This window comes from Peromyscus leucopus, chromosome 17 (assembly GCF_004664715.2).
Source record: "Peromyscus leucopus breed LL Stock chromosome 17, UCI_PerLeu_2.1, whole genome shotgun sequence".
NCBI classification, from domain to species: Eukaryota; Metazoa; Chordata; class Mammalia; order Rodentia; family Cricetidae; genus Peromyscus; species Peromyscus leucopus.
Window position 1 is genome coordinate 10029774 of NC_051077.1, and position 23514 is coordinate 10053287.

General features: G+C 46.1%; 1 protein-coding gene across 3 annotated transcripts in view; it reads left to right on the forward strand.

Annotated features, from left to right (window-relative positions):
* Positions 1-16363, forward strand: part of Slc20a2 (solute carrier family 20 member 2) — a 102263-nt gene extending 85900 nt beyond the window's left edge. For all 3 annotated transcript variants that reach the window (XM_028887823.2, XM_028887822.2, XM_028887824.2), the window contains exons 6-11: positions 696-812; positions 4337-4537; positions 4737-5328; positions 9312-9497; positions 11567-11651; positions 14897-16363. In XM_028887823.2, coding sequence (XP_028743656.1) covers positions 696-812; positions 4337-4537; positions 4737-5328; positions 9312-9497; positions 11567-11651; positions 14897-15058 — 1343 coding nt within the window. In that variant the 3' untranslated portion in view covers positions 15059-16363. The remainder of the gene's footprint in view (positions 1-695; positions 813-4336; positions 4538-4736; positions 5329-9311; positions 9498-11566; positions 11652-14896) is intronic.
* Positions 16364-23514: the final 7151 nt, after the last annotated feature.

Below are 23514 nucleotides of genomic sequence, written 5' to 3' on the forward strand. Positions count from 1 at the left end.
ACATTTTTGAGGAAGAGGTACATTTGAAGGGGGGTGTCCTTTAAACAAGCTTTTACTTCGGTAAGGTCTTTCCTTTTTTTTTTTTTTTTTTGGTTTGGGGTTTTGTTTCATGAGACTTAACACTTATGATCCTCCAGCCTTTGCTACCCCGGTTGTGGGATTTATAGGCGTGCGCTACCACACCCAGAATTTTATTTCTTTCCAAGCTGACTTTTAAAGAGGTGCGTGCATGTGACCAGGGGTGTGACAACATCCACTGAATGCTGACAAGCAAGCAAAGAGCCAGAGAGGCGGCACAAGCCCACGTCATCCACAGAGCCTCCACTTCCCACCATGGGGAGGGGCCGTCTGTTAGGACAGAAGACTGTTAGCGCCAGGTTTGCCCGGTCCGAGTAGATGCTGACACAGCACATACAGTAAACAGGGTTATACAGCTTTCCTGTGCTGACCATGCCAACATCATAGCATTTTAATAGTTAATTCCTAACAAGCACAGATTCTCAAGACCATAACATTCATAAACACAGTCCTGCCGTCTGCCCCCAGGTGTACCACGTGTTAGGTTTGGTTTAATGCCCTTGGAGATTTTGGTTCAGTACAAAATCTGGGTGGTTTGTCTGATCGTGCAGGAGCAGAGGGTAAGTCACTGTGGGCGGCTCTACCCGTACCAACTCTGCTGTTCACTTCCTTTCCAGTGCTGGGTCTGTCACTCCCCATATGGGCCATAGCACTCATCTCCCTGGGCGTCGCTCTGCTGTTTGCCTTCTTCGTGTGGCTCTTCGTGTGTCCGTGGATGCGGAGGAAAATAGCAGGTAAGCAGGTCTTTATTCTTCCGAACTACAAACCTGCTCTCGATTCCTGGGGCTTCCTATGTAAACAAACAAGTCTCCTTAAGGCTGAAGGAGGTGACAGGTTCCCAGAACGGTGCTGGGATGCAGACTCCGGCCTCTGGCTCTCCACTTGTTTCTTGATAGTTTGTGACCCACGTGAGCATCATTATTTGTGAACCAGTACAGCCAGGTTCTGTCAGCTTGGTAGAAAACATCTGTCTTTGGGGAAATGCAAACAGCTACCATAAAAGCATGTTGTGGCAAGAGCGGCTAAATTAAAAGGCCAGTGAGTGTAAGTGAAATAACCTGAGTTCTTACAGCTTCATGGTGGGCTGGCTGCGGAATGGGCCTTGTAATTATACTTCAGTGTGGGCACATCTCAGTCTGAAAATCTGTGTTCAAAAGAGCACGAAGATAAATGAAGACACTTTCCAACTGGAAGATTCATGGCAGCCAAAGGATTGGTTCTTTGCAAATTGATTTATGTATATATAACATAAATGTAATCAATATCCCAGCATAATATTTTATAGCTCTATACTTAAGCTCTTCATAAGTCTATACAGAAAGCTAGTATAGTGTTGACAGTGTTGAAGTGGGAAGATTGAGACTTCCTGCCTTCGAGACTTGTTATAAATACTATAATATAATATTATATAATAAGATATAATTTATATTACAATACAAGGCAGCGTGGTGCTGTAAAGAGGCAGATGGGTCAGTTAGCAGAGCACACAGACTCCAGAGAAATAGACCACACAAATATGGCTAATATATTTCAAAACTGGTGGTTCAGTGGAGAAAATATATGTCTTTTTTGTTTGTTTGTTTATTTGTTTGTTTTTTGAGATACTCTGTTGACCAGGTTGGTCTTGAACTCACAGGAATCCACCTGCCTCTGCCACCTGAATGCTGAGATTAAAGGCATGTGCTGCTGCCATCTGGCATTATTAGTTGTTTTCTTAAAAATTTCTTAATATATTTTCATGACACAAAGTTTCTCTTAATGGTGTTTTCAGAGGGCAAGAGTTTTCAATTTTCATGTTGTATCATTTGTAAATTTCTTCTATGGATCATATTTGGTGTCACAGACAAAGTTCTTTGCTTAACCAAGGTCACAAAAGCTCTTACTCCCCAAATTCGTTATTATTTTTACAATTATATTTGTGGTACATTTTGAGCTAACTTTAAAATAAGGCATAATGTTTATAGTAAGACTCAGCTTTTGCTTTGATGTGTGGACATTCAATTATTACAGTGATTTCTGTTAAGAGGGACAGTATTTTTGCCAAGCGATGGTGGAGGCAGATGAGTTTCTGTGAGTTCAAAGCCAGCCTGGTGTACAGAGTGAGTTCCAGGACAGCCAAGACTACACTGAGAAAGCTTGTCTTGAAAAAAACAAAAAAACAAAAAACAAAAAAAATTAACTAAAACATGAGCAATATATTTTTATTATTTTTAATCATGTATACATGTATATCTCTGTGTGGGAGTTTGTCCACGTGAGTGCAGAGGCCCATAAAGGCCAAAGGTGTTACACACCCCTCTAGCTAAAGTCAGAGGCTCTTTGTGAGCAACCCAAGTAGGTATTGGGAACCAAACTTGGGTCCTCTGGAAGAGCGGTACTCACTCTTAATCTCTGAGCTCGCTCTCCAGATAGAGTAAAATGTTTGAACACATTTCACCAGAGTAGAGATATGTCAAATGAACCAATGCAAGGTTCCCTGACACTAACAATCAAGGAATACAAAATGCAGTGAGCATGAGATATCACTTCATACCATTTGAATGGCCATGCTAAATGGGAGAAGGATAAAAAAAGATAAAAATAAATAAATAAATAAATAAAATTTAAAAAAAAAAAAAAAACCCACCATCACCAACAAAAACAACAGCTAGAACCTTCCAGATGTCCCCAGCGCAGGCAATACAGAGTGGCGCAAGGGACATCTCAGCAGTTCTTAGATTACACATCACGGGCCATAAACATTTTTCTAACCACTTCTAGGGATTTCCCCGGAGAAATAAAAACCTAGACTCCCACAAAACTGCACCTTTATTGCTGTCACTCAGAACGGAAACCCTCCCCCCACAGATGATTGGCAGGATAAATGAAGTGTGGCTCCACAGTGTAGTTAGTGCTCAGCAATGACAGGGAACTGAGGGCCACTCCTGTGCCGGCGTGGACGAGTGGCGAGGGCAGTGTGCTGAGTGAAAGAAGCCTCCTCAAATAGTTACTTACCTTGTGATGTCATCCGAAAGACTTTCTGGAAAACGCAAAACCAGAGGGCGGAAGATAAGGGCAGTGGTTGTCTCAAGCAGGGCTGAGCAGAGGAGTAGATTGGGCTGTGGGGACGTCTTACATCCTCCTTGTCATGGTGCCTCTTCGGAAACTCAGAATCACACACACACACACACACACACACACACACACACACACACACAGGCAAAGGCAGCCTCCTTCCTGTGTGTGAATTTTAAGACTAAGAAATTTTATGGGGCTGGAGAGATGGCTCAGCAGTTGAGAGCATGTCTGCTCTTCCAGAGGACCCAGGTTCAATTTGTATTTGAGGCCCAGCACCCACCTTGAGCAGCTCACCAGTGCCTAATAACTCCAGTTCCGGGGGAATCCAGTGCCTCTGGCCTCTGCAGACACTGCATTCTCATATCATATCATATCATATCATATCATATCATATCATATCATATCATATCATGAAGGATCTGGAGAGAGAGCTCAGAGGCATAGAGTACTGGCGTTGTTGCAGAAGGCAAAGGTTTGGTTCCCAGCACCCACAAGGCAGCTCACAGCTGTCCGTAAACAGTTCCAGAGGCTATGACCCCAGCTTCTTGTTTTGAGTAAATGGGATCTCCTTGTTCCTTTTGAGGAAAAAAGGCTTACTTGTTTTATAGAATCTGATTTGATAAAAGAAATCTGAGACCAATAATTTATTGACCAAGAAAAAAGAACAAATGTATTAGATTAATATATTTAAAGACAATAATAATAATAAACATTTCAGTAACTCTAAGGCTAGTCTGTCTAGAAGGGTTATAGATTTATAGAATGTCAGCCCTGGGAGAGGCCTGGGCAATCAAATTTAACTGTCTTTTGTTGGGTTTGGATATAGTAATAAGTCAGGTGTAAGTACCCATCATTTACCTAATAGCTGTCTTCAAGAGCATTGATTGAGCTGGTGGTGACCTTTAATCCCAGCACTGGAGCAGAAGAGGCAGGCGGATCACTGAGTACAAGGCCAGCCTGGTCTACAGAGTGAGTTCCAGGACAGCTAGGGCTACACAGAGAAACCCTGTCTTGAGAAGCAAAAAAAACAAGCCAAACATATATAACATTTTGTTTCCGAGGTAAATACCAAAATGTAAAGAGATACGTTCACATTTTAATATTTATTCATTTTTATTTATTATTATCATTTTTAATATTTATTTTTAAAAGAAAAAGAATTCATTTCCAAAATCTGTACTTACTTCCGTATTTTCTCTAGGCAAATTAGAAAAAGAGAGGGCCTTATCGCGCACTTCTGACGAAAGCCTCAGTAAAGCCCAGGAGGTGGAGTCCCCCTTTAAGGAGCTCCCTGGTGCCAAAGCCAGCGATGACAGTGCTGTGCCCCTCACCAGCCCGGCTGGGGAGGCCGTGGGGCCCTCCGAAGGCACGTCAACAGGGAACCACCCCCGGACAGCCTATGGTAAGGCTAACCTCAGGAGGTAACCAGCCAGCCCCAGCATGGGTACAAAAGTGTCCCCAAATTTCATGTTGTACGCTTTTGATGGACAGGGACCTAACCCAGAGCCGTGTGCATGCTGAGCATGTGATTTTCCACTGAGGGCCATCCCCTCCACCCCCGCCCCGAACCCTAAATAAGCATCTCCCTAAATTATTTTCAGGTCGGGCACTTTCCATGACTCATGGCTCCGCAAAGTCACCCATCTCCAACGGCACGTTCGGCTTCGAAGGCCACATGAGAAACGACGGCCACGTTTATCACACCGTTCACAAAGACTCGGGGCTCTACAAAGACTTGCTGCACAGAATCCACGGAGACAAAGGCTCCGAGGAGAAGCCGGCTCCCGAGAACAACTACCGGCTGCTCCGGCGGAACAACAGCTACACCTGCTACACGGCGGCCATCTGCGGCATGCCGGTGCACACCACCTTCAGAGCCGCGGACGCCTCCTCCGCCCCCGAGGACAGCGAGAAGCTGGTGGGCGACACCGTGTCCTACTCCAAGAAGAGGCTCCGCTACGACAGCTACTCCAGCTACTGCAATGCGGTCGCCGAGGCAGAGATCGAGGCCGAAGAGGGCGGTGTGGAAATGAGGCTGGCCTCTGAGCTGGGGGATCCCGACCAGCCTCACGAGGACCCCACGGAGGAAGAGAAGGAGGAGAAGGACACCGCAGAGGTCCACCTGCTGTTCCACTTCCTGCAAGTCCTCACTGCCTGCTTTGGGTCCTTTGCTCATGGTGGCAATGATGTGAGGTGCATATCTTTTTTTTTTGGGGGGGGGCGGTGGGGTTCGAGACAGAGTTTCTCTGTGTAGCTTTGTGCCTTTCCTGGATCTCGCTCTGTAGACCAGGCTGGCCTCGAACTCACAAAGATCCGCCTGCCTCTGCCTCCGAGTGCTGGGATTTATATATATATACACACACACAATAAGGGTCGGTCTACTCCAGGCAGGGATACAGAAGTCCCTGCCACTGGGCAAAGGGGAGCACAGACAGTAAGCACGCATATAAGTACCCAGGATGCACTAGAGAGTAGAAAGGGGGTCACAGTGATAAATCAGCTAGCTGCATGGGAAGACTCACTGAGCAGGGTCTGAAGGAGGTGAGGGAGCCGGCCATGTGACCCGGTCAGGAAGAGCAAAGAGGGGATGCACAGGGTGCAGTGGAGCCTGCCTGGGCTACTCTGCAAAGAGCAGGAGACCTCGGACAGGGGAAAGTGGAGACTGAATCAAGTCATGGTACAGTCATGGAGAACCGTGAAGGCATTGTGTTCTGCTAGGCAAGGTGGTGTGCAGCTGAGTCCTGACTGCTCTGCAGGCTGAAGGCAGGGTGTTTGCTTGACCCCAGGAAGTCAGGACTAGCCTGGACAGTGCAGCCAGACCCTGTCTTAAAAATGAGTTGTCCAGGGGCTGGGGAGATGGCTCAGCGGTTAAGAGCAATTGATGCTCTTGCAGAGGACCCGAGTTCAATTCCCACTACCCGTGTGGTGGCTCAGAACCATCCTTAATTCCACTTACAGGGGATCCGGTGCCCTCTTTTGGCCCACATGGTCACCAGGCATGCACAGGGTGCACAGACATACGTTATCAAGAAAAATAGACACTTAAAATAAATAAGTACTTTTAAATCTTTAAGGAAGTAAGTTTTCGGAAGAAGGAAGTTTTCACTCTGAGAGAAGAGGGAGCCACCGGAAGGGCTGGCAGGCTAATGGACTATGCATTTAACAGGATCCCTCTGGCTTGTTCTGTGACTGTGCTGAGGGGATGGGAAAGCAGTTAAGATGTTACTAACAATGATCCAAGAAGAAACAGCAAGCCCTGGAGCAGAGAGATGGTACAGTAGCCAGGGTCTGGATATATTCTTTTGAATGTGGGACCAGTGGAAGACCAGTGGTTCTCAACTTTTCTAAGGCTGCGACCCTTTAATACAGTTCCTCGTGTTGTAGTCACCCCCCCCCAACATAATTATTATCATTGCTACGTCATCACTGTACTTATGCTACTGTTATGAATCGTAATGTAAATGTCTGATATACAGATGGTCTTAGGCCTGTGAAAGGCTCACGGGTTGAGAACTGCTAAATTAGACACAGGTATGAAGGAAGGAAACCTAACCCAACCATTTGGGCTCTAACAAATGAGAGGATGATCTGCCATGCTGGGAAGTATGACCCAGGAAGGGCTGCTTTGGGGCTAAGCAGTGAAGAGTTTAGATTAGATAAAAACCTGAAGATGCCTGTAACATCTAAATGACAGCCACGTTAGCAGCCAGGGGTGGGGGGGGACACACTCAGGAACGATCAGGCTGGGTACAGATGAGGGAGTGCCTATCCCGAAAGGCAGAGGAGCAGGCTAGAAATCCTGGGAGTGCAGAAAGGGAAGGGAAGAAGCAGCGTGGACATCCTGAGCCCTGTAGCTTCATGGAGTGAGATGGGAGACAGCAGCTCTTCGTGGATATTTAGCAGGAGTCCATTCTTCGTGGATATTCAGCAGGAGTCCACTCTTTGTGGATATTTAGCAGGAGCCCACTCTTTGTGGATATCCAGCAGGAGTCCACTCTTCATGGATATTTAGCAGGAGTCCACTCTTTGTGGATATTTAGCAGGAGTCCACTCTTCATGGATATTTAGCAGGAGTCTACTCTTTGTGGATATCCAGCAGGAGTCCACTCTTTGTGGATATTTAGCAGGAGTCCACTCTTCATGGATATTTAGCAGGAGTCTACTCTTTGTGGATATTCAGCAGGAGTCCACTCTTTGTGGATATTTATCAGGAGTCTACTTTTTGTGGATATTTAGCAGGAGCTGGCTCTTCATGGATATTTAGCAGGAGCCCACTCTGTGCATATTTAGCAGTCACTGGATCATATCCACGCCTCTTCAGTCTTTTCTCTGTTCATTTTTTAAAAGTTTGACTTCAAAGATGTTTCAAACAAAACAAAAGATTGAATACCTGCTATTGTATACCTTATACCTGTGTATAACTTTCCATGTCTAGAAAGATGAATGGATAACAGGATCGGCATATTGCCGAGAGGAAATGTTGTATATGTTACCTCTTTGGGATGGGGCTGGAGTTCAGTGAACCTTGCTTGCCTAGAATGTAGGGAGCCATTCTGTACAACATCCTATAGCAATACTGCAGTTAACAGCAACAACTTTGCTGCTGCGCTTTTATCCCCTATAAGACAGTGCCTCCCTTAGAAGACGATATGGCCCAGTGACACGTCCCCATCTATTACTTGTCACTGTCCCCAGAAACACCAGTGACGCCATATCAACGCAATGACATCAGAGTGTCCTGTGACATGGGCAAGAGTGTTATGGGACTGCTGCCTTTTGGGAGGCCTGCTCTGGTAGACCACTGCCTTGGAGGGCCTCTAGTAAAGGGGTCGTCATCGTCTGAGGGTCTTTCCAGAAGGGCTGTGTGGCGGGGGACAGAATGAGGAACTACTTTCCTCCACTGGTGTCTTGTGAGAAGGGCTAGGGAAAGCCTGTTAGCTTTCAGCTGGCACTTGTCTTCCAGTGTAAAAACAGTGTGAGCCCTTAGGAGGTCAAACTCTCGCTAGAGAGTTCAGAAAAACATAGGCATGTAAAGTTACTATTCCCACAACAGTAACTCTTAAGATGACAGAGTCCAGAGCAGTTGCTTACAACTCGGGGACTGTCTGAGGCTTTTAAACCATGTCATCTGACAAAAAGCCAGATTCTAGAAATAATAATCTGACAACAGAGTCACCTGGGGAACGGTTATGAAGTACCTGCCAGGACTCAGTACGAAACCGTTTGCAGTTTGCCATCATCCTCGTGAGATCACCTCTGAGCTAGGCGAGTGGTGTTTTGAAAGGTGAGCCCGAAGCTGAGAAATGTGAAGTGACATGCCCAGAGTCACAGAGCTGGAGTGGAGCTGACTTGGAAGCCTCTCCATGCTGACCCTCAAGCCACACTCTGTCCACACAGCTGTGCCAACCAGGGTGGGACTAGATCTGGAGGGACCACTAAAACCCGTATGTCAGAACTCTGAGCATGCTGTGTACACGGAGGACATGGACCTGGGGGACAGTACTGTCCAGGGGAGAGGACAGGCATGTCTAAGCAGCCTCCACCTGCAGCACGGCGGCCATGGCATTCTCATGTGACAGAGGGACAGTGCCCGGCTTCCAGGCCAGTTGTAAAGATCCGTGGCCACCATGTGAGGACTGACTCATCTGTCCAAGCTCGGAGCTAGAGTCAGAAGCAGTGGAAATGGAAAGGCATTTGAGAAAAAAGGAAAGAGAAAAAGAACTTGCTTCTTGGCTGGGTGGCGGTGGCAGCCGCAGCAGTAACGCACACCTTTAATCTCAGAACTCGGGAGACAGAGGCAGGCGGATCTCTGTGAGTTCAAGGCCAGCCCGGTCTAGGAAAGCTAAGGCTACACAAAGAAACCCTGTCTCGAAAAAATCAAAATAATAATAACAACTTGGTCATTGTATTTACTCCACATGATTTTTTTAAGTGCCTTTTCACAACCAGGTAATTACACTTACTCTGTTTAACTCTACCTAAAATGGTCAAGATGGCCAATTTTCTGGTATGTTGTTTATATCAGTAAGTCATGTTATCCCCCTAGATTCTATGAGTAAGCTACAATGCAGTGAGATTTAGCTAATTTTCAAACTGAGAAGTCACTCTGTGGTGTGTATGAGCCATGCCTGTGTAAAACTAACCTCCCTCCCCCCCACCCCTTTTTTTTTAACCAGCAATGCAATCGGTCCCCTCGTGGCTTTGTGGCTGATCTACGAACAAGGTGGAGTTATGCAAGAAGCTGCGACCCCAGTCTGGCTGCTGTTTTACGGAGGAGTTGGGATTTGCACAGGTCTCTGGGTTTGGGGGAGAAGAGTGATCCAGACCATGGGGAAGGACCTCACGCCAATCACACCGTCCAGGTGAGGCCTGTATATTACGATCAATCCACGTGAGCCTGTTAAAGTGGTAACTTTATTAAGATATAAATTGAGGAAATACACTCACGATTACAGAATGGGGTAGACAGCAGAAGTCGTCCTCTGATCCGACCAGGAGCAAAACCACCTCACAAGTAGGAGCAGGGAGCAGGGGCATGCGACCCTTCTCCAACCCCTTATAAGAGGTCACATACAATGGCAGGAAGCACCGCCTCCTTTGGGCCATATAGTCCAAGGTCATGGATGTAGCAAATACCACTACACCTATACAGGTTAGGTCTACAGACAGGCTTTGAGGTGGGGCTCACTGCAGAGAGTGAGTCAACATATCAGAGCTTTTTTGTCTTAGTTAGCATTTCTATTGCTGTGAAGAGACACCATGACCATGGCAACTCTTATAAAGGGAAACAGTTTCACTGAGGTGGTGGTCCACAGTTTCAGAGGTTTAATCCATTATTGTCATGGCAGCATGCAGGCAGACATGGTGCGGGCTACATCTTGATCCAAAGGCAACAGGAAGTGGACTGTGACACTGGGAGTCAGCTTGAGCATAGGAGACCTCAAAGCCCGCCCCCACAGTGACACACTTCCGCCAACAAGACCATACCCACCCCAACAAAGCCACACTTCCTGATAGTGCCATTCCCTACGAGCTTATGGGGGGGCAGGTACACTCAGACAACCACATGTCTTGTGCTGCCTTCTGGAGTGATAGTCACAGTAAGAAAGGGCAGAGGGACCCCACCGTACCCCACTCTCCACCAGTCAGCCCCTTCCTCACCATAACCCCCCTGCTACTGTCTACACTGGCACCAGGATGGAGGCAGGAAGACCCTGAAGCAGAGCAGCAGGGAGAACGAGGAGACGGCTGTAGTTCCCGATCTATCCAGATGTTCTAATGCCGTGTGAGGTCCAGAGAGCAAGCGCAAAACACAGGTGCCAGCTGGAGCCTGAGGCCTGCCTTTCTCCAGAACTCTCTAGTCACACCACTCTCCTGTGTCTTTTCTGTTAGTCGGCTTTCTGTTGCCAATACAAAACACCCGAGGTAAGCAGTGTAGACAGAGAAAAGGTTCGCTGTGGCTCATACTTCTACAGGTCTTGGTCCAGTTTTGTCCTCATTCTTCAGGTGGATAGAAAAGTGCACATCATGGTGGGAGCCTCTTGTCACAGGGGAAAAAAAAAACCAAAACACCTCATAGCCAAGAAGCAAAAGCAGCCATCAGAAAGGCCAGAGTCCTACACCCCTCAAGGGTCTGCCCCAGTGACCAGACACCCCCGTATGTCACTCTCAATAGCAGCAGCCTCGGGACCAGGCCTTTGGCATGGGCCTGGGGGGGGGGGACAGAAACTCCAAAACGTGATACCCACCTGTCCCCCAAATTTTCAAGCCCTGAGATCTCACCTGTCCCCCGGGATTTGGGGGCATGCACCTCTGCCGTCCTCGGTGGGGTCTGAAGTGTCATAGTCGCTCTGCTGTGGAGTCTTTGGATGTACTGCGGGTTAAATAACATCTCAGCTTACAGAGGACAACTAAAACTCAGAACTCTGAGTTGTAGGAAATCTTTGTTTCTCTGTTTCTTTTTAAAACACATTAGGGGGGTTGTGTTTCCTTTTGTTTCTGGTTTTCAGTTCCCCATCCTTAAAATCCATTTTCACAAGAGATTGTTTTAGAAGACGGAATTGAAGACAAATCAGTCACCTGAAGGTTCCTTTTTTGTAATAAGTTCACACTTACAAGATGAGAACCTAGTTGTTCCTGTGCCCCTTTAGGAATGAGCAATTTATCGTCTTAGCGCGCAGCAGGAATTTCTGACCCAGTTCCACACTTCAGATTGGAAAACATGTTAGGAAAACAAGGTCACTGGATGTCAGCTGCACAGCCCAGTGCCCTGCTGTGAGCAACAGTGTCTTGTTCTCCTCATGGTCATCTGGCTCAGGCAGCAGTCCATAACCAGCTTACAGAATGTTCTGGCAAGGCTTCTGCAGCCACAGGGTGTCGGCAAGGCCACACAAAGAGCTCCTGTGACGTTGTCTTCCTGTTGCCCCCACAGCGGCTTCACCATTGAGCTGGCCTCTGCCTTCACCGTGGTGATCGCCTCCAACATCGGACTTCCCGTCAGCACCACACACTGCAAGGTAGGTCTCTGCCAGCCGGAGACCGCCGTTCCGAGGGGTGGCAGATCAGTCCAGTGGCACCAAGTGATCGGGAAAAAAAAGCTGCTAGACTCTGCGTGGTTGCTGTGGGACTGCCTGCCAGGACATTGTTGGATAGCGAGGAGGAGGAAGCAGGGGTGGTTGTTCCCCTAGAACGCCCCTCTCCTAATCCTTCCGCATCCCCAGCATGGCACCTGTTGCTGAGGCTTTGCTTTCTGGGCACCAGTGAGAGCTTCCGTTTGCCCTGTGCCCCTCACTGTTCCACCTGGATCCCCTTCTGAAGTCATGTGCACCAAGCATGTCTGTGGGGTCACCAGAGATGCACCATTCAGTTCCTGCCACTGCGCAGAACGGACCTTCGCAGTGGCAGGAAACAGAGGTAGACAGAAATTCCGTCAGAGCAATTAGAGGATGTGGCTACTTCTGGTGTGCCCCTTACATGGTGTTGAGAGTGACTCTGTTGCCTGAGAGTCCACTCCAAATGAGGGGCAGGAGGTAGCGCCTGGTGCGGCTGTGGTACTCCGTCCTGTCACTCACAGCTGACAGACAGCTGAGGAAACTCGGGCTCCCAGGACCGAGCCACTTCCCAGAGGTCCTACAGCTTACATCCGATAGGACCAGGGATCCGCTCTTCAGCGAGTGTCCCATCCCTCCCCACTGTGGTCAGTTAGCATACATCACCATAGCAACCAACTTGACTCCCATGTATGAGGCAGGTGCCCGCCCACCGGGCACTGTGGAAGTGCAGTGTGAATGTTGACGCCTTCGCTCATTGCAAGAACCTGTGGAGGAGAACACTGGCATTTCCCCAGTCTTGCAGATGTGGGAATTGAAGCACAGAGGGTTAAGAAGCATTTCCCCGCCTTTAATCCCAGCACTTGTGAGGCAGAGCCAGGCGGATCTCTGTGAGTTCGAGGCCAGCCTGGACTACCAAGTGAGTTCCAGGAAAAGGCGCAAAGCTACACAGAGAAACCCTGTCTCGGAAAAAAAAAAAAAAAAAAAAAAGAAGCATTTCCCACCACGGGGCTAGCATGGTGCTCTGCTATCCCTAGTACAAGGGGGGGGGGGTTAAGGAAAGATTGGCACCCCCATTCGGCATCTGAGACTGTTCCAGTCTCGGTTGTTTTTAAAACAATGGAAGGGTCTCGTGACGCAACTTAACGATAGACTGCGTACCTGTACAACAAAGGCCCAGAATTCAATCCGTGGTACGACAAAAAAATAAAATAAAAATCCTCAAAGAAGCATGGGTTCACTGAAATACTTCAAAGAACACACAACTGTGTAGACTATAGAAAGTGACCATCTCCCCATTCATCACCTCATTTTAGCTCTCTGTGCTGTTCGGTACTACTACTGAGGAAGCACCCTACATATGTGCTGTCCCAAGGAAAAGGCATTTAGCTTTTTACTTTTCGTGTGTGTGTGTGTGTGTGTGTGTGTGTGTGTGTGTGTGTGTGTGTACACGTACACACAACACTCAAGTGGAGATCAAAGGCCCATCATGTAGGGCCCGGGGATTGAACTGGGTTCGTTAGCCTTAGCGGCAAGCACCTTTCCCCACCGAGCCGTGTCAGCTGCCCACTTTCCACCTTGTCGTAGGCAGACACGGTCACACCTGCCTGACGTTTCCAGCTGCTCAGACTCGCCTATTAACCATCTCCTCCGCACTAACGGAAAGCGCTACACCAGACAGTATGATTTTGCTAATAACATGAAACTCTAGACTGTAACTCACAGCCATAGTGGAAAACTCCTGCATCCAGAGTCTAACCTCTCTAAAGGGGGCTTGATTAGAGATCTGGGGGACAGTGAGAGCTATAGAGAACATGATTATCAAAGTGCCTTACATACATGTGTATGGAAATGTCACGGTGCAACCCATTGGGTGCACATCTATACAGACACTGGTTTTAAAGCTAAACTCTTAGGTCAGGCGTGGTAGTGCACACCTTCAATCCCAGTGGTCAAGAGGCAAAGGTAGGCAGAATCTCTTGAGTGTGAGGCAGCCTGGTCTCTATAGCAAGTTTCAGGGCAGCCAGGGCACATAGTGAGACCCTGTCTCGAAAAGATTTACTTAAATAAAAATTCAAACTTTCATTTTCATCTTAAAGTATAATTTGCCCAATATTTAGACTATACGAACATTTTATTAAGATATTCTATATCTAATTTGCACAAGACCTTAAAGACATATGTATGTTATTGTTATCCAAGTGTCTATAGTAGTCACATAACTGGTTTTGTTTCCTTGGAATAATAAGCAGTATAAGGATAGTTGTTGACATGAGTAGGTCCTTCACATGAGCAGGACCACATGGGATGTTAGGTGCAGAAAGACCACATGACGCTCCTAGGGTAAAACTGCTCACGTCCAAGATGAAAATACAAAAAGCTAGATAGAGCTTGATTATCAACAACAGCCAGTTAGAAAGCACAGGGCTGGAGAGATGGCTCAGAGGTTAAGAGCACTGACTGCTCTTCCAGAGGTCCTGAGTTCAATTCCCAGCAACCACATGGTGGCTCGCAACCATCTGTAATGAGATCTGGTGACCTCTTCTGGCTTGCAGACAAACATGCTGTACACATAATAAATAAATAAATCTTTAAAAAAGAAAGAAAGAAAGCATAACAAATGGGGGGGGTGCACACACAGAGACTGCAGAGTTAGTTGCAGGGGAGCAGAATGCTTTCACACCAATTCTAGTGAGAAGCAGGGCTGTTGCCAGAGCTCAGTGCGGAAAGGTACTTGCCACCGAGACCGACAGCCTGAGGGCTAACCCTAAGACACACGTCTTGGAAGAAGAGCAATGAGTCTCCAGTGTGGGCCTCTGATCCCCACACACATGCTGTGGCATGTGCGCACCCACATAAATGTAATATAAGTAAATATAAATATAATTTTAAAATTGTAAGGAAATGTAAGGAACATACATGGAGAAGACCCAAGCATATGCTGAAAGGTAGAAAGGAAGTTAGGGCATGCTGTTGATGGTAAAGAGTATAGTTATAGTCCTGAATGCTGCCCAGCAGAAGTGTTCTTGGAGCCTCACAGAATGAGGCTAGTTTCGTAGCATAAATTATGAAAATACAAAATGATCTCCATAGAAAACTGATGAGGAAGGGTTCGAGGTACATGATGTACATGATGATAACCAAAAGGTCATTGTTGGTGAAGGTCTCTCCTCGGTGTCTCACCTTTGCATATGATGCTTCTGCCTCTACAGGTGGGCTCAGTGGTAGCAGTGGGCTGGATACGCTCTCGGAAGGCTGTGGACTGGCACCTCTTCCGGAACATCTTTGTGGCCTGGTTTGTGACTGTCCCCGTGGCTGGATTATTCAGTGCTGCTATCATGGCTATCTTCATGTACGGAATCCTCCTATCATAGGTGTGATTTTGTGTCTTCCAGCCGGTGAATGGCTGTCAGGATAGTCGAACATGGGCAGGTGTGTTCACACCTCTCCACCCCTACTCTTTTTGACACATACACACCCTCCCACACACCTTCCAGATAACGGTTTCCTCCACACACTGCTTACCCTGGCCACAGAAGTTCATCTTCCAGAATTAACCTAACTACTGTACATAGTAGTATATATCAAACTGATATTGTGATGACATGATGTGGTGCAGTTACTTATTATATTGTGTACCTAGAATATGTAGCATTTATTTCAAACAAACTCAGAATGAAAGTGAAGAGTATTGCCCAGAATGCAATATTCTGCTAACTGTATATAATGATTTCAGCACTGGCAAGTGTTAAAAACTTTTATTAAAGTGTAGGTTATGAAATCCTTTTTTAAATATACTGTAATATGATTAAGATACAGTATACTTCATACAAACTTGGGCAAGTTCTCAGGCCCTTGTGTGATCGCATATGCTGGGACAGGTGTTCACAAGTGCTTTCCCTGAGGAATGTGTTCAGAAGCTGTGTATGAGTTACTGTGTAATGGATCACTATTGCATTTGTAAATACTTAAACTGTAATTTTAATGTTCTTGCTTCCCTTATACTTTACTGATTGGAGAATTTTAGAAAGTACCAAAGAAATAGGGGATAAGTTGCCAGTATTATATCTTCATGTTGTGTGTTTCCCTTTCCACTGGCCACTGCAGTGAACCTGGTCCATCAGCCAGGCAAGCTCTTAACTCCGCCAGAGCAGTGTGTGTGGCTGGAAGCACCAGCCGCCCACCAGCAGCAGCCACACCGCTGCCATCCCAGTCCTGGGAAGCTTGTTCAGTGGCCTTTCACCGTCACCAGCGTGGACAGCACACAGCAAGGGGTGTATAATTAAACACTACATACATATCAAGTCCAATTCCAGTGTCCCGCCCTGCTCTGCCCTGTAGCCTGAACCACGGAATTCTGGTCGCAGACATTAAAGCCAGCGAGGCTTTTGATGCGTCTGGATGCTGTGAAACTTGGGGCCGAGCGGGAAGTATTAGAAAGGACGCTGGGCTTGGGGATCCGAGGCCTTTTCTGTGTAGAGCACCTGAAGTCCTCCTGCAGTCACTGTTGTCTTCGGATGGTGAGAGACAGTGTGACTAAAACGTTAAGAGCCTGAAACCATGGAAATGCTGCTAATATTTTTATATTGACATACATTTTCACGGTACTTCATTGTAATTTTTTCATTAATCAACCATATTAAATTTATAATAAAAAAAAAGTGCCCCTCAAAAGTTTACTTCTGAAGTTTTTTTCTTTCACCGTTTCCACAAAAATCAAAACTATACAACCTGGTCACTTGCAGTTTTCAAATACTTGTTGTTGACTTTCCTCGATATCTTCCGTGTTTGTTCAGAACCGATACATAAAACTAGGAAGGGGAAGAATGCCCCCACCCCTGTCTGCAGGCATCCCCACAGTGAACATCCTCATCCACCCCACCATGATGAAACTGGCTGGCCAGAGATATGTCTGATCAGGACAGTGGTAACGGGGAGATCACGTTCCCGTGTGGAGCTCACCTGCTGGGCTCTTCGTTTCTGTAGGCTCCCACGGGTCTTTTCTCAAGCTGGGAAGCTCAGAGTGAAACCTTTCATGTTCCACACTGCGGCAGCGCCACCCAGGAGCTGCGTGGGTACCAGATAAGCACCACCATCCAGGTGTGACGCTTTCATCTCCACTACCAGATCCAAAATCCTCTACTCTAAAATGGCACCTTGTTTCCTGCTTTTGATAGTCTCAGGAACTCAGTCTCCTATCACATTTATTGGTAAGAAAATAACAGCACAGGGCTGGAGGGATGTTTCAGCCGTTGGGAGCACTGGGTGTTCTTCCGGAGGACCTGGGTTCATTTTCCAGCACCCACGGGGCAGCCTACAAACTACCTGTAACCTTACCTCCAGGGGATCCCACACCTTCACACAGACATACATGCAGGCAAAACACTAATGCACATAAAATAAAAATAAAGAAAGTAAAAAAGAAAAGAAAAGCACAAGTGTAAGTAAGCACCATGCAGGCCACACGGCCTGCTGGTCTCAGGCCCAATCCCTGCCTCAGAAGGGCCCCCTGAGCATCACGAAGCCCTAGCAGGCAGATAGCAAGGCTGATCCCAGGAGCGGAAGTGGGTGAGTGGGTGGGAGTGTTATGCATATCTAGCAATGTGAAAGATGCCTCGCCCAGGACTCTGCCCCAAGCCTGTTATCTGACTGATAAAGAGATGGCTACTTTGTATGTTGTCCAGGGAGAGGAGGGAAAGTCCACTCCAACAGACTCCACCTTACAGCCAATGTCCAGGTCACACATAGGTTGTGGAAGCTCTCTGCTCCAGGAGAGGGTGTTGCCATGTCCCCCAAGGGAAGGAATGTGGAGTCTCCAGGAAACTCCTAAGTCCCTGACATCTTTGTATGTGGTCAAACTTCCCATGCAGAGGAAGGCTGTCTGGGGGGACAAGAAAGCCATACTCAGGAAGGACATCACGCCTCACACTTCTTGTCTTACCTTTCCTGATAGCCTGAACCTGTACGTATCTAAACACATTTATATTAATTTTCAACAGGTAATTTTTAAATAAGTTCACCCACCTCTTTGTCTTAAGTTACAGAGTTCTCAAGCAACAGAATACGTAGTAAAATCCAACACTTAGGAGGCAGAGGCCAGCACCCTCTGCATGGCAAGAGGCCAGATAAGGGATCACAACTGCCCTTCCTTATTACTTAAAGTATCATGTGAAATATGGATGCGTCGGTGCTCTGTTGAGGCCTATTAAACTAAGTTCTAGGTCAAAAGAATAGAATTGAGTTCCACCTTTGACCTGTCCCCAAATATCACATGTTGTTGTCTGTCAATCACCTGGCCAATCCCCCCTGCCCCAAAGCTGACTTTCCTGAAGACTTCCTAAGGAGATGGGAGGAATAATTATCCCCTCAAGAGAGAATGTACTGCTCAGAAGCCCCTCTGCTAATGCAGGCACTTCTCTATTAAGCCTGACTACTTTTCTGAGTTCTAACTCAAAATATCTTTCTCTTCTTTTTCGGGTACCAGATAAAGGCCTCATAAAATGGTTTACAAGCTTCCTTCTGAGCCTATTTTAAAAGTATTTTACTAGGAGTAAGAACCCATAAAAGAGAAGCCCAGTTTTGCCAGTGACATCACTACAGCAGGGCACTTGGTTATACTAGACGTGAGGCAAGGAGCTGAGACAATAAGATTGTGGGAACTACTTTTTTTGCTTAGTGTTTCTTTAAACCTAAAACTACTAGAAAAATAAATAAATCAGGAGCTGGAGACATGGCTCCGCTGCAGAGTCCTTACTGCTCTACCAGAGGACCAGGGTTTGCATCCCAGTATCTTCATTGGGCAGATAACAAAAACCTCTAACTCCAGCTTCACGGGATCCAACACCCTCTGACTTGTAGACACTCGCATGCACGCACATGTGCATGCGCTTGCGCACACACACACACACACACACACACACACACACACACACTAATTAAATCTTTTTTTTTGAAAGTCTATTTTAAGATCTTTATAACAAAATAAAGACAGAAAATTAGCTGGAGTCAGGCAAAGTGGCCACCAGCCCAGTGTACAATAGAGAATTCCAGGACAGCCAGTACTGCAGAGAGACCTTGTTTAAAAAAAATAAAGTTGGGTTGGTTGTGGTGGTGGCGTGGTAGCACACACCTTTAACCAATGCTTGGGAGACAGCCACAGAGCAGGCAGGTCTACATAGAAGCTCCAGGCCAGCCAAAGGTACAGAGGAAGACTGTTTAAAAGAAAAAAAAAAAAAAATTTAAACTCAGCAAGGTAAAGGAATACACAGGAGACCTGGGAATAAAACTACAAGTGTTTAAGAACTTGGAAATGAAGGCCAAAAGAAAAGGGTGGTTGATTCTGTAAGTCTCTACAAAGGAATCACATGAGATTAAATGAGTCTAAGTAATGTGTTTCAGAAACAATGAAGGTAACCAAGAGTTCTTATTGGGGACTGAAACCTACTTAAACAGCAAAAAGAATTTTGCCTAGGATAGGATAGAGAACTCCCTCATCTTTCCCAATTTACCATGTTTAAACCAAACCCTGAACTCAGAAATTTCAAACCACAAGGAGTAGAGGAAGGGGTGAGGATGTCCAAGAAAATGGACTGAATGACCTAGAGCAGAAAGGACTAGGAAACCAGGTTTTTATCTTGGTTGGTACCACAGCGACACCTAGCGGGGTCAAGTTTAATTGTAATTATAACATCTTTTCAGACCCTTCAAACTGCATCAGGGAATACAGAATTGCACGCAATGCCAGGAATTATCTTTGTGTCTTTGATGATCACAGAGGACTATGGTTGCTTTTAGAAACCCTCTACTGAGAAGCCAAATCCAAGAAAGGCTTCAGTTTACGTTAAGCTAACAGCCAGGACTACCAGGTGCCGAGTCAATGACTTGGCCACTGAAGGTAGAAAGACAAAGCCCTCTAGAGACCAAGAGGCTTTAGAAAGAAAATGCAAGGCTATTTTCCTCCGAGCAGGAGCTCTAAGGGGAAGCTGGCCAATGCATGGTTGAGGTCAGAAAAGTTTGCAAAAAGGCAGAAATGTGACCCAAACTCCAAGCACTACATGGTAAGGATTCAGTTGGGGAAATGGTAACTGTTAGTGCCTGCTCAATATCCAAGGAGAGAGTTCTGCCAGGCACTTTGAAACAAAGGTTCAAGACAGGCAGCCACAAGGCACCTCACAACCATCTGCAGCTCCAGTTCCAGGGGATCTGATCCCTCTTCCAGCCTCTGTGGGCACCAGGCACACATGTAGTGTAGACACATCCAGACACATAAAACATTTTGAAAATGGTAACACCAGTGAGAAACCTCCCATGGAGGCTTTGTGCATCCTTGGTGACTCCTCAAGGCAGAAACACTGACTCTAACAGGCACTGCAGATAAATGCGTGTACACTGGAAGGGGGCACTTTCTGCTCCCAGGCGCCAGACTCACAGGCTGTGGTAAAATCGAGAAATAAGTCATCTTGAGAGGAAGACACAAAAGTAAAGTCTGCCGACCCTAGCCATGTCCTGAATGAATCTCTGTAAACACAAAGTCAAATAAATAGTGGCCCAGGACTTGCATGGCTGTGCCGTGACAGCATGGAGAGAAGGTGTCACGTGGCACTGGAAGCAGTGCCCAGGAGCCTGAGCCTATGCTGCACCAGGGCAGGAAAGGCAGAAGCCATACCGACGGCTTGCTCTCCCTGGGATGCCTCTCCTGGCCCTTCTGACTACAGGAATCCGAGACGATCACAGTTATCACCGTGAGGTTTAAATGGGTCATATCAACTGACCAGCAAGGTCACTAGTATGTGAACCCATGTGCTCCCCGTCTACACAACCTTGTGGTGAGGGTTTTCTTCTCAGCACAGTCCAGCCAACCACAATGCCACAAAATCACTGAATAAAGGCTGAAATTAAACTTCCCACATCCGTATTTGGATTACCTTATCAATATCTAAAATTTGGCTCCTTGGCTCTGCACTATCAATAATTTAAAAGAAACAACATAAAGGAAAAATACAATTATGTAGAAATTGCCTTCTCTACTTAAATTGAAGGCATGAATGCAACCAACTTGAACATATAAAAGGACTATGGAATAAGCAGGTGTAGCTTATTGGTTCTTCCAGCCAGGCTGAATGCTGCTCCAGCCCTGTGTTTCTACCCCCTTACACTCTTATCCACACCAGACTGAAGAATCGCCTTGAACAACAATCCTCAGGCACACTGTGATTGCTCCTGACACGGACGGCTTCTTACTTCACTCACACCGTGATACAGAGGGCCCAAGCATCCTGTCCACTCACACTTTCCAATACAGGATGAGATACCCTGGCATCCACTGTCTATGGTTTGCCTCCTTTACTGTTTTACTTTATCTCTTGTAATGGTGGTCCAATCCACAAAGACAACATGCAAGAAAATAAAATTTTATCATATGATAGCTATTGTAGGTATTTTCTGGGCTTTGTGGACCTAATTACCCATAACTTTGGTAAAGTCTAGCAGCTTTAGGACAGACTTTGTTAGGGTTAAGTACTATCTTACACTGGGAATTTTTAAATATGTTGTTTGTTTTCACTCTTTCTCTTGGGGGGCCCGCCACCCAGCTCCCATATAAATCACTCAGAGAGGCTTATTCTTAATTATAAATGTCTGGCCTTAGCTTGGCTTGTTTCTTGCCAGCTTTCCTTAACTTATCTCATCTACCTTTTGACTCTAGGCTTTTCCTGTTCTCTTACTTCTGTAAATCTTACTATTACTCCATGGCTTGCTGTGTAGTTGAGTGGCTGGCCCCTGATGTCCTCTTCCTTCCTTTCTCATTCCTTTTCCTATTTATTCTCTCTGCCTGCCAGCCCTGCCTGTCCTTTCTCCTGCCTCACTACTGGCCATTCAGCTCTTTATTAGACCATCAGGTGTTTTAGACAGGCACAGTAACACAGCTTCACAGAGTTAAACAAATGCAACATAAACAAACAAAAGTAACACACCTTAAAATAATATTCTACCACACAAATATGTCTAGTTGTTTTAAGATACACCAATTAGAAACAGCAAGGAATCCGAATGGGTACATTTTGAAGGTGTGGCAACAGTGTTAATGTGGATGTAAGGGGTTGGAAAAGCACTACTGATAGAAATATAAATTGATACCAAATATTTGAAGAGTAAATTTGTGCTACCTTTTTTAAAATGAATTAATTAGTGTATGTTTGTTTTTGGTTTTTCGAGACAGGCTTTCTCTGTATATCCTTGGCTGTCCTACCTAGAACCTGCTCTGTAGAGCAGGCTGGCCTTGAACTCAGAGATCTACCTGCCTCTGCCTCCTGAGTACTGGGATTAATGGCATGCACCACCACCACCTGGCTGTGCTACCTATTAAATGCCTAGACCCTGTAGCTCATGTCACTTCTAGAAACCTTACAGAACTATGCTGTTCAACTCAACAGCCACTAACTACATGTAATCATTTAAACAAATTAATTAAAATTTAATTTCAAATTCAGTTGTTTAGTTGTCCTTATACTAAAAATGCTTAACAGCCATATGTAGCTAGTATACAAAGAAACCACATTCATCATTATGGAAGGTTCTACATGGCAATGCCACTGTGGAAATATCCAGAAAAAAAGGAATAACATTCAGTGTTGCACTGGACATATTGCAAAATCAAATACAACACAAAACGGTTAAATAAGTCATATTCATAGTAACTCATGAACATAAAAAAATTAGACCAATAAGTAAAATCTGCAATATGGAATGTTGCTGAGGATGTAGGGAAATGGGCATTCAAACACTGGCAGAAATATAAATACAGAGGAAGAGTTCATTTTAGACGTTAAATTTAGACGTGTACTCCAAGGCCAAGGAGAAGGTTCGGTGGGTAAAGGTGCCTGCCACCAAGCCTGATGACCAGAGTTTGAGCTCCAAGACCGACTTGGGGGAAAGAAAACTAACTCTCACAAGTTGTCTTCTGACCTCAAACTACACACTGTGGCACACTTGTGCACACATACACACAAAGTGAATGTGGTGGTTTGGATGAGAATGACCCCCAGCTTGCTGAACCGTTTGGGAAGGACTAAGTGTCACTGGGAGTGGGCTCTGAGATTTCAAGTTCTCAGTATGTCTCTCTTTGCCTCCTACTTGCAAGATGTGCTCTAGGCTGTTCCTGCCACCACGCCTTTGCTCCACCATCACGACCTCTGACCCTGAGAACTAAGCTTTCTTTTAGGAGTTGCCTTGGTCAAGGTGTTTTATCACAGCAATAGACTAGAACAGTAAATAAATTTTAATTTTTAAAAAGAAAAAAAATGTAAAAAATATTCTAAAAGGAGATAAGCACTTTTTTGATCTTCTATAAATGGACACCAGCGAGATCTCTTAAAATGCTAGCATCTGCAGGGATATATATCAAAGTGTTAGCAGTACTGAAAGAAGTCCTGTGGGGAATGGGGATTTCTACCTTTAACCTGACTCTAAGCTGTCTACAACTGTTAACAGCATACATTACTTGTGTACTGGAAGAAAGGGGGTCTGCCCTAGAGTATTACGTCCATCTGTGTCTTTCCTAAACTGCTAACTCCTTCAGTTGTGTTTTCAGACCTAGTACTCACAAACCATTTTTTCCCGAAGCCCTGGAGGCGTCGGGTATCCCCTTCCCACTGCAGTCTCCCCCTCTCCACTTCCTTCCCTCTGCCCATCTCTTCACCTGGGCAGCGTCAGGACACTTTGACAGGATACACCAGGACGCTCGTTCCCTGACAGCTGTGCTCCTCCACGGCACAACAAAACCCCTGCTCCGTCCCTGGGGTGCAGTGAGAACTGGAGTCAGAGGGAGGGGCGG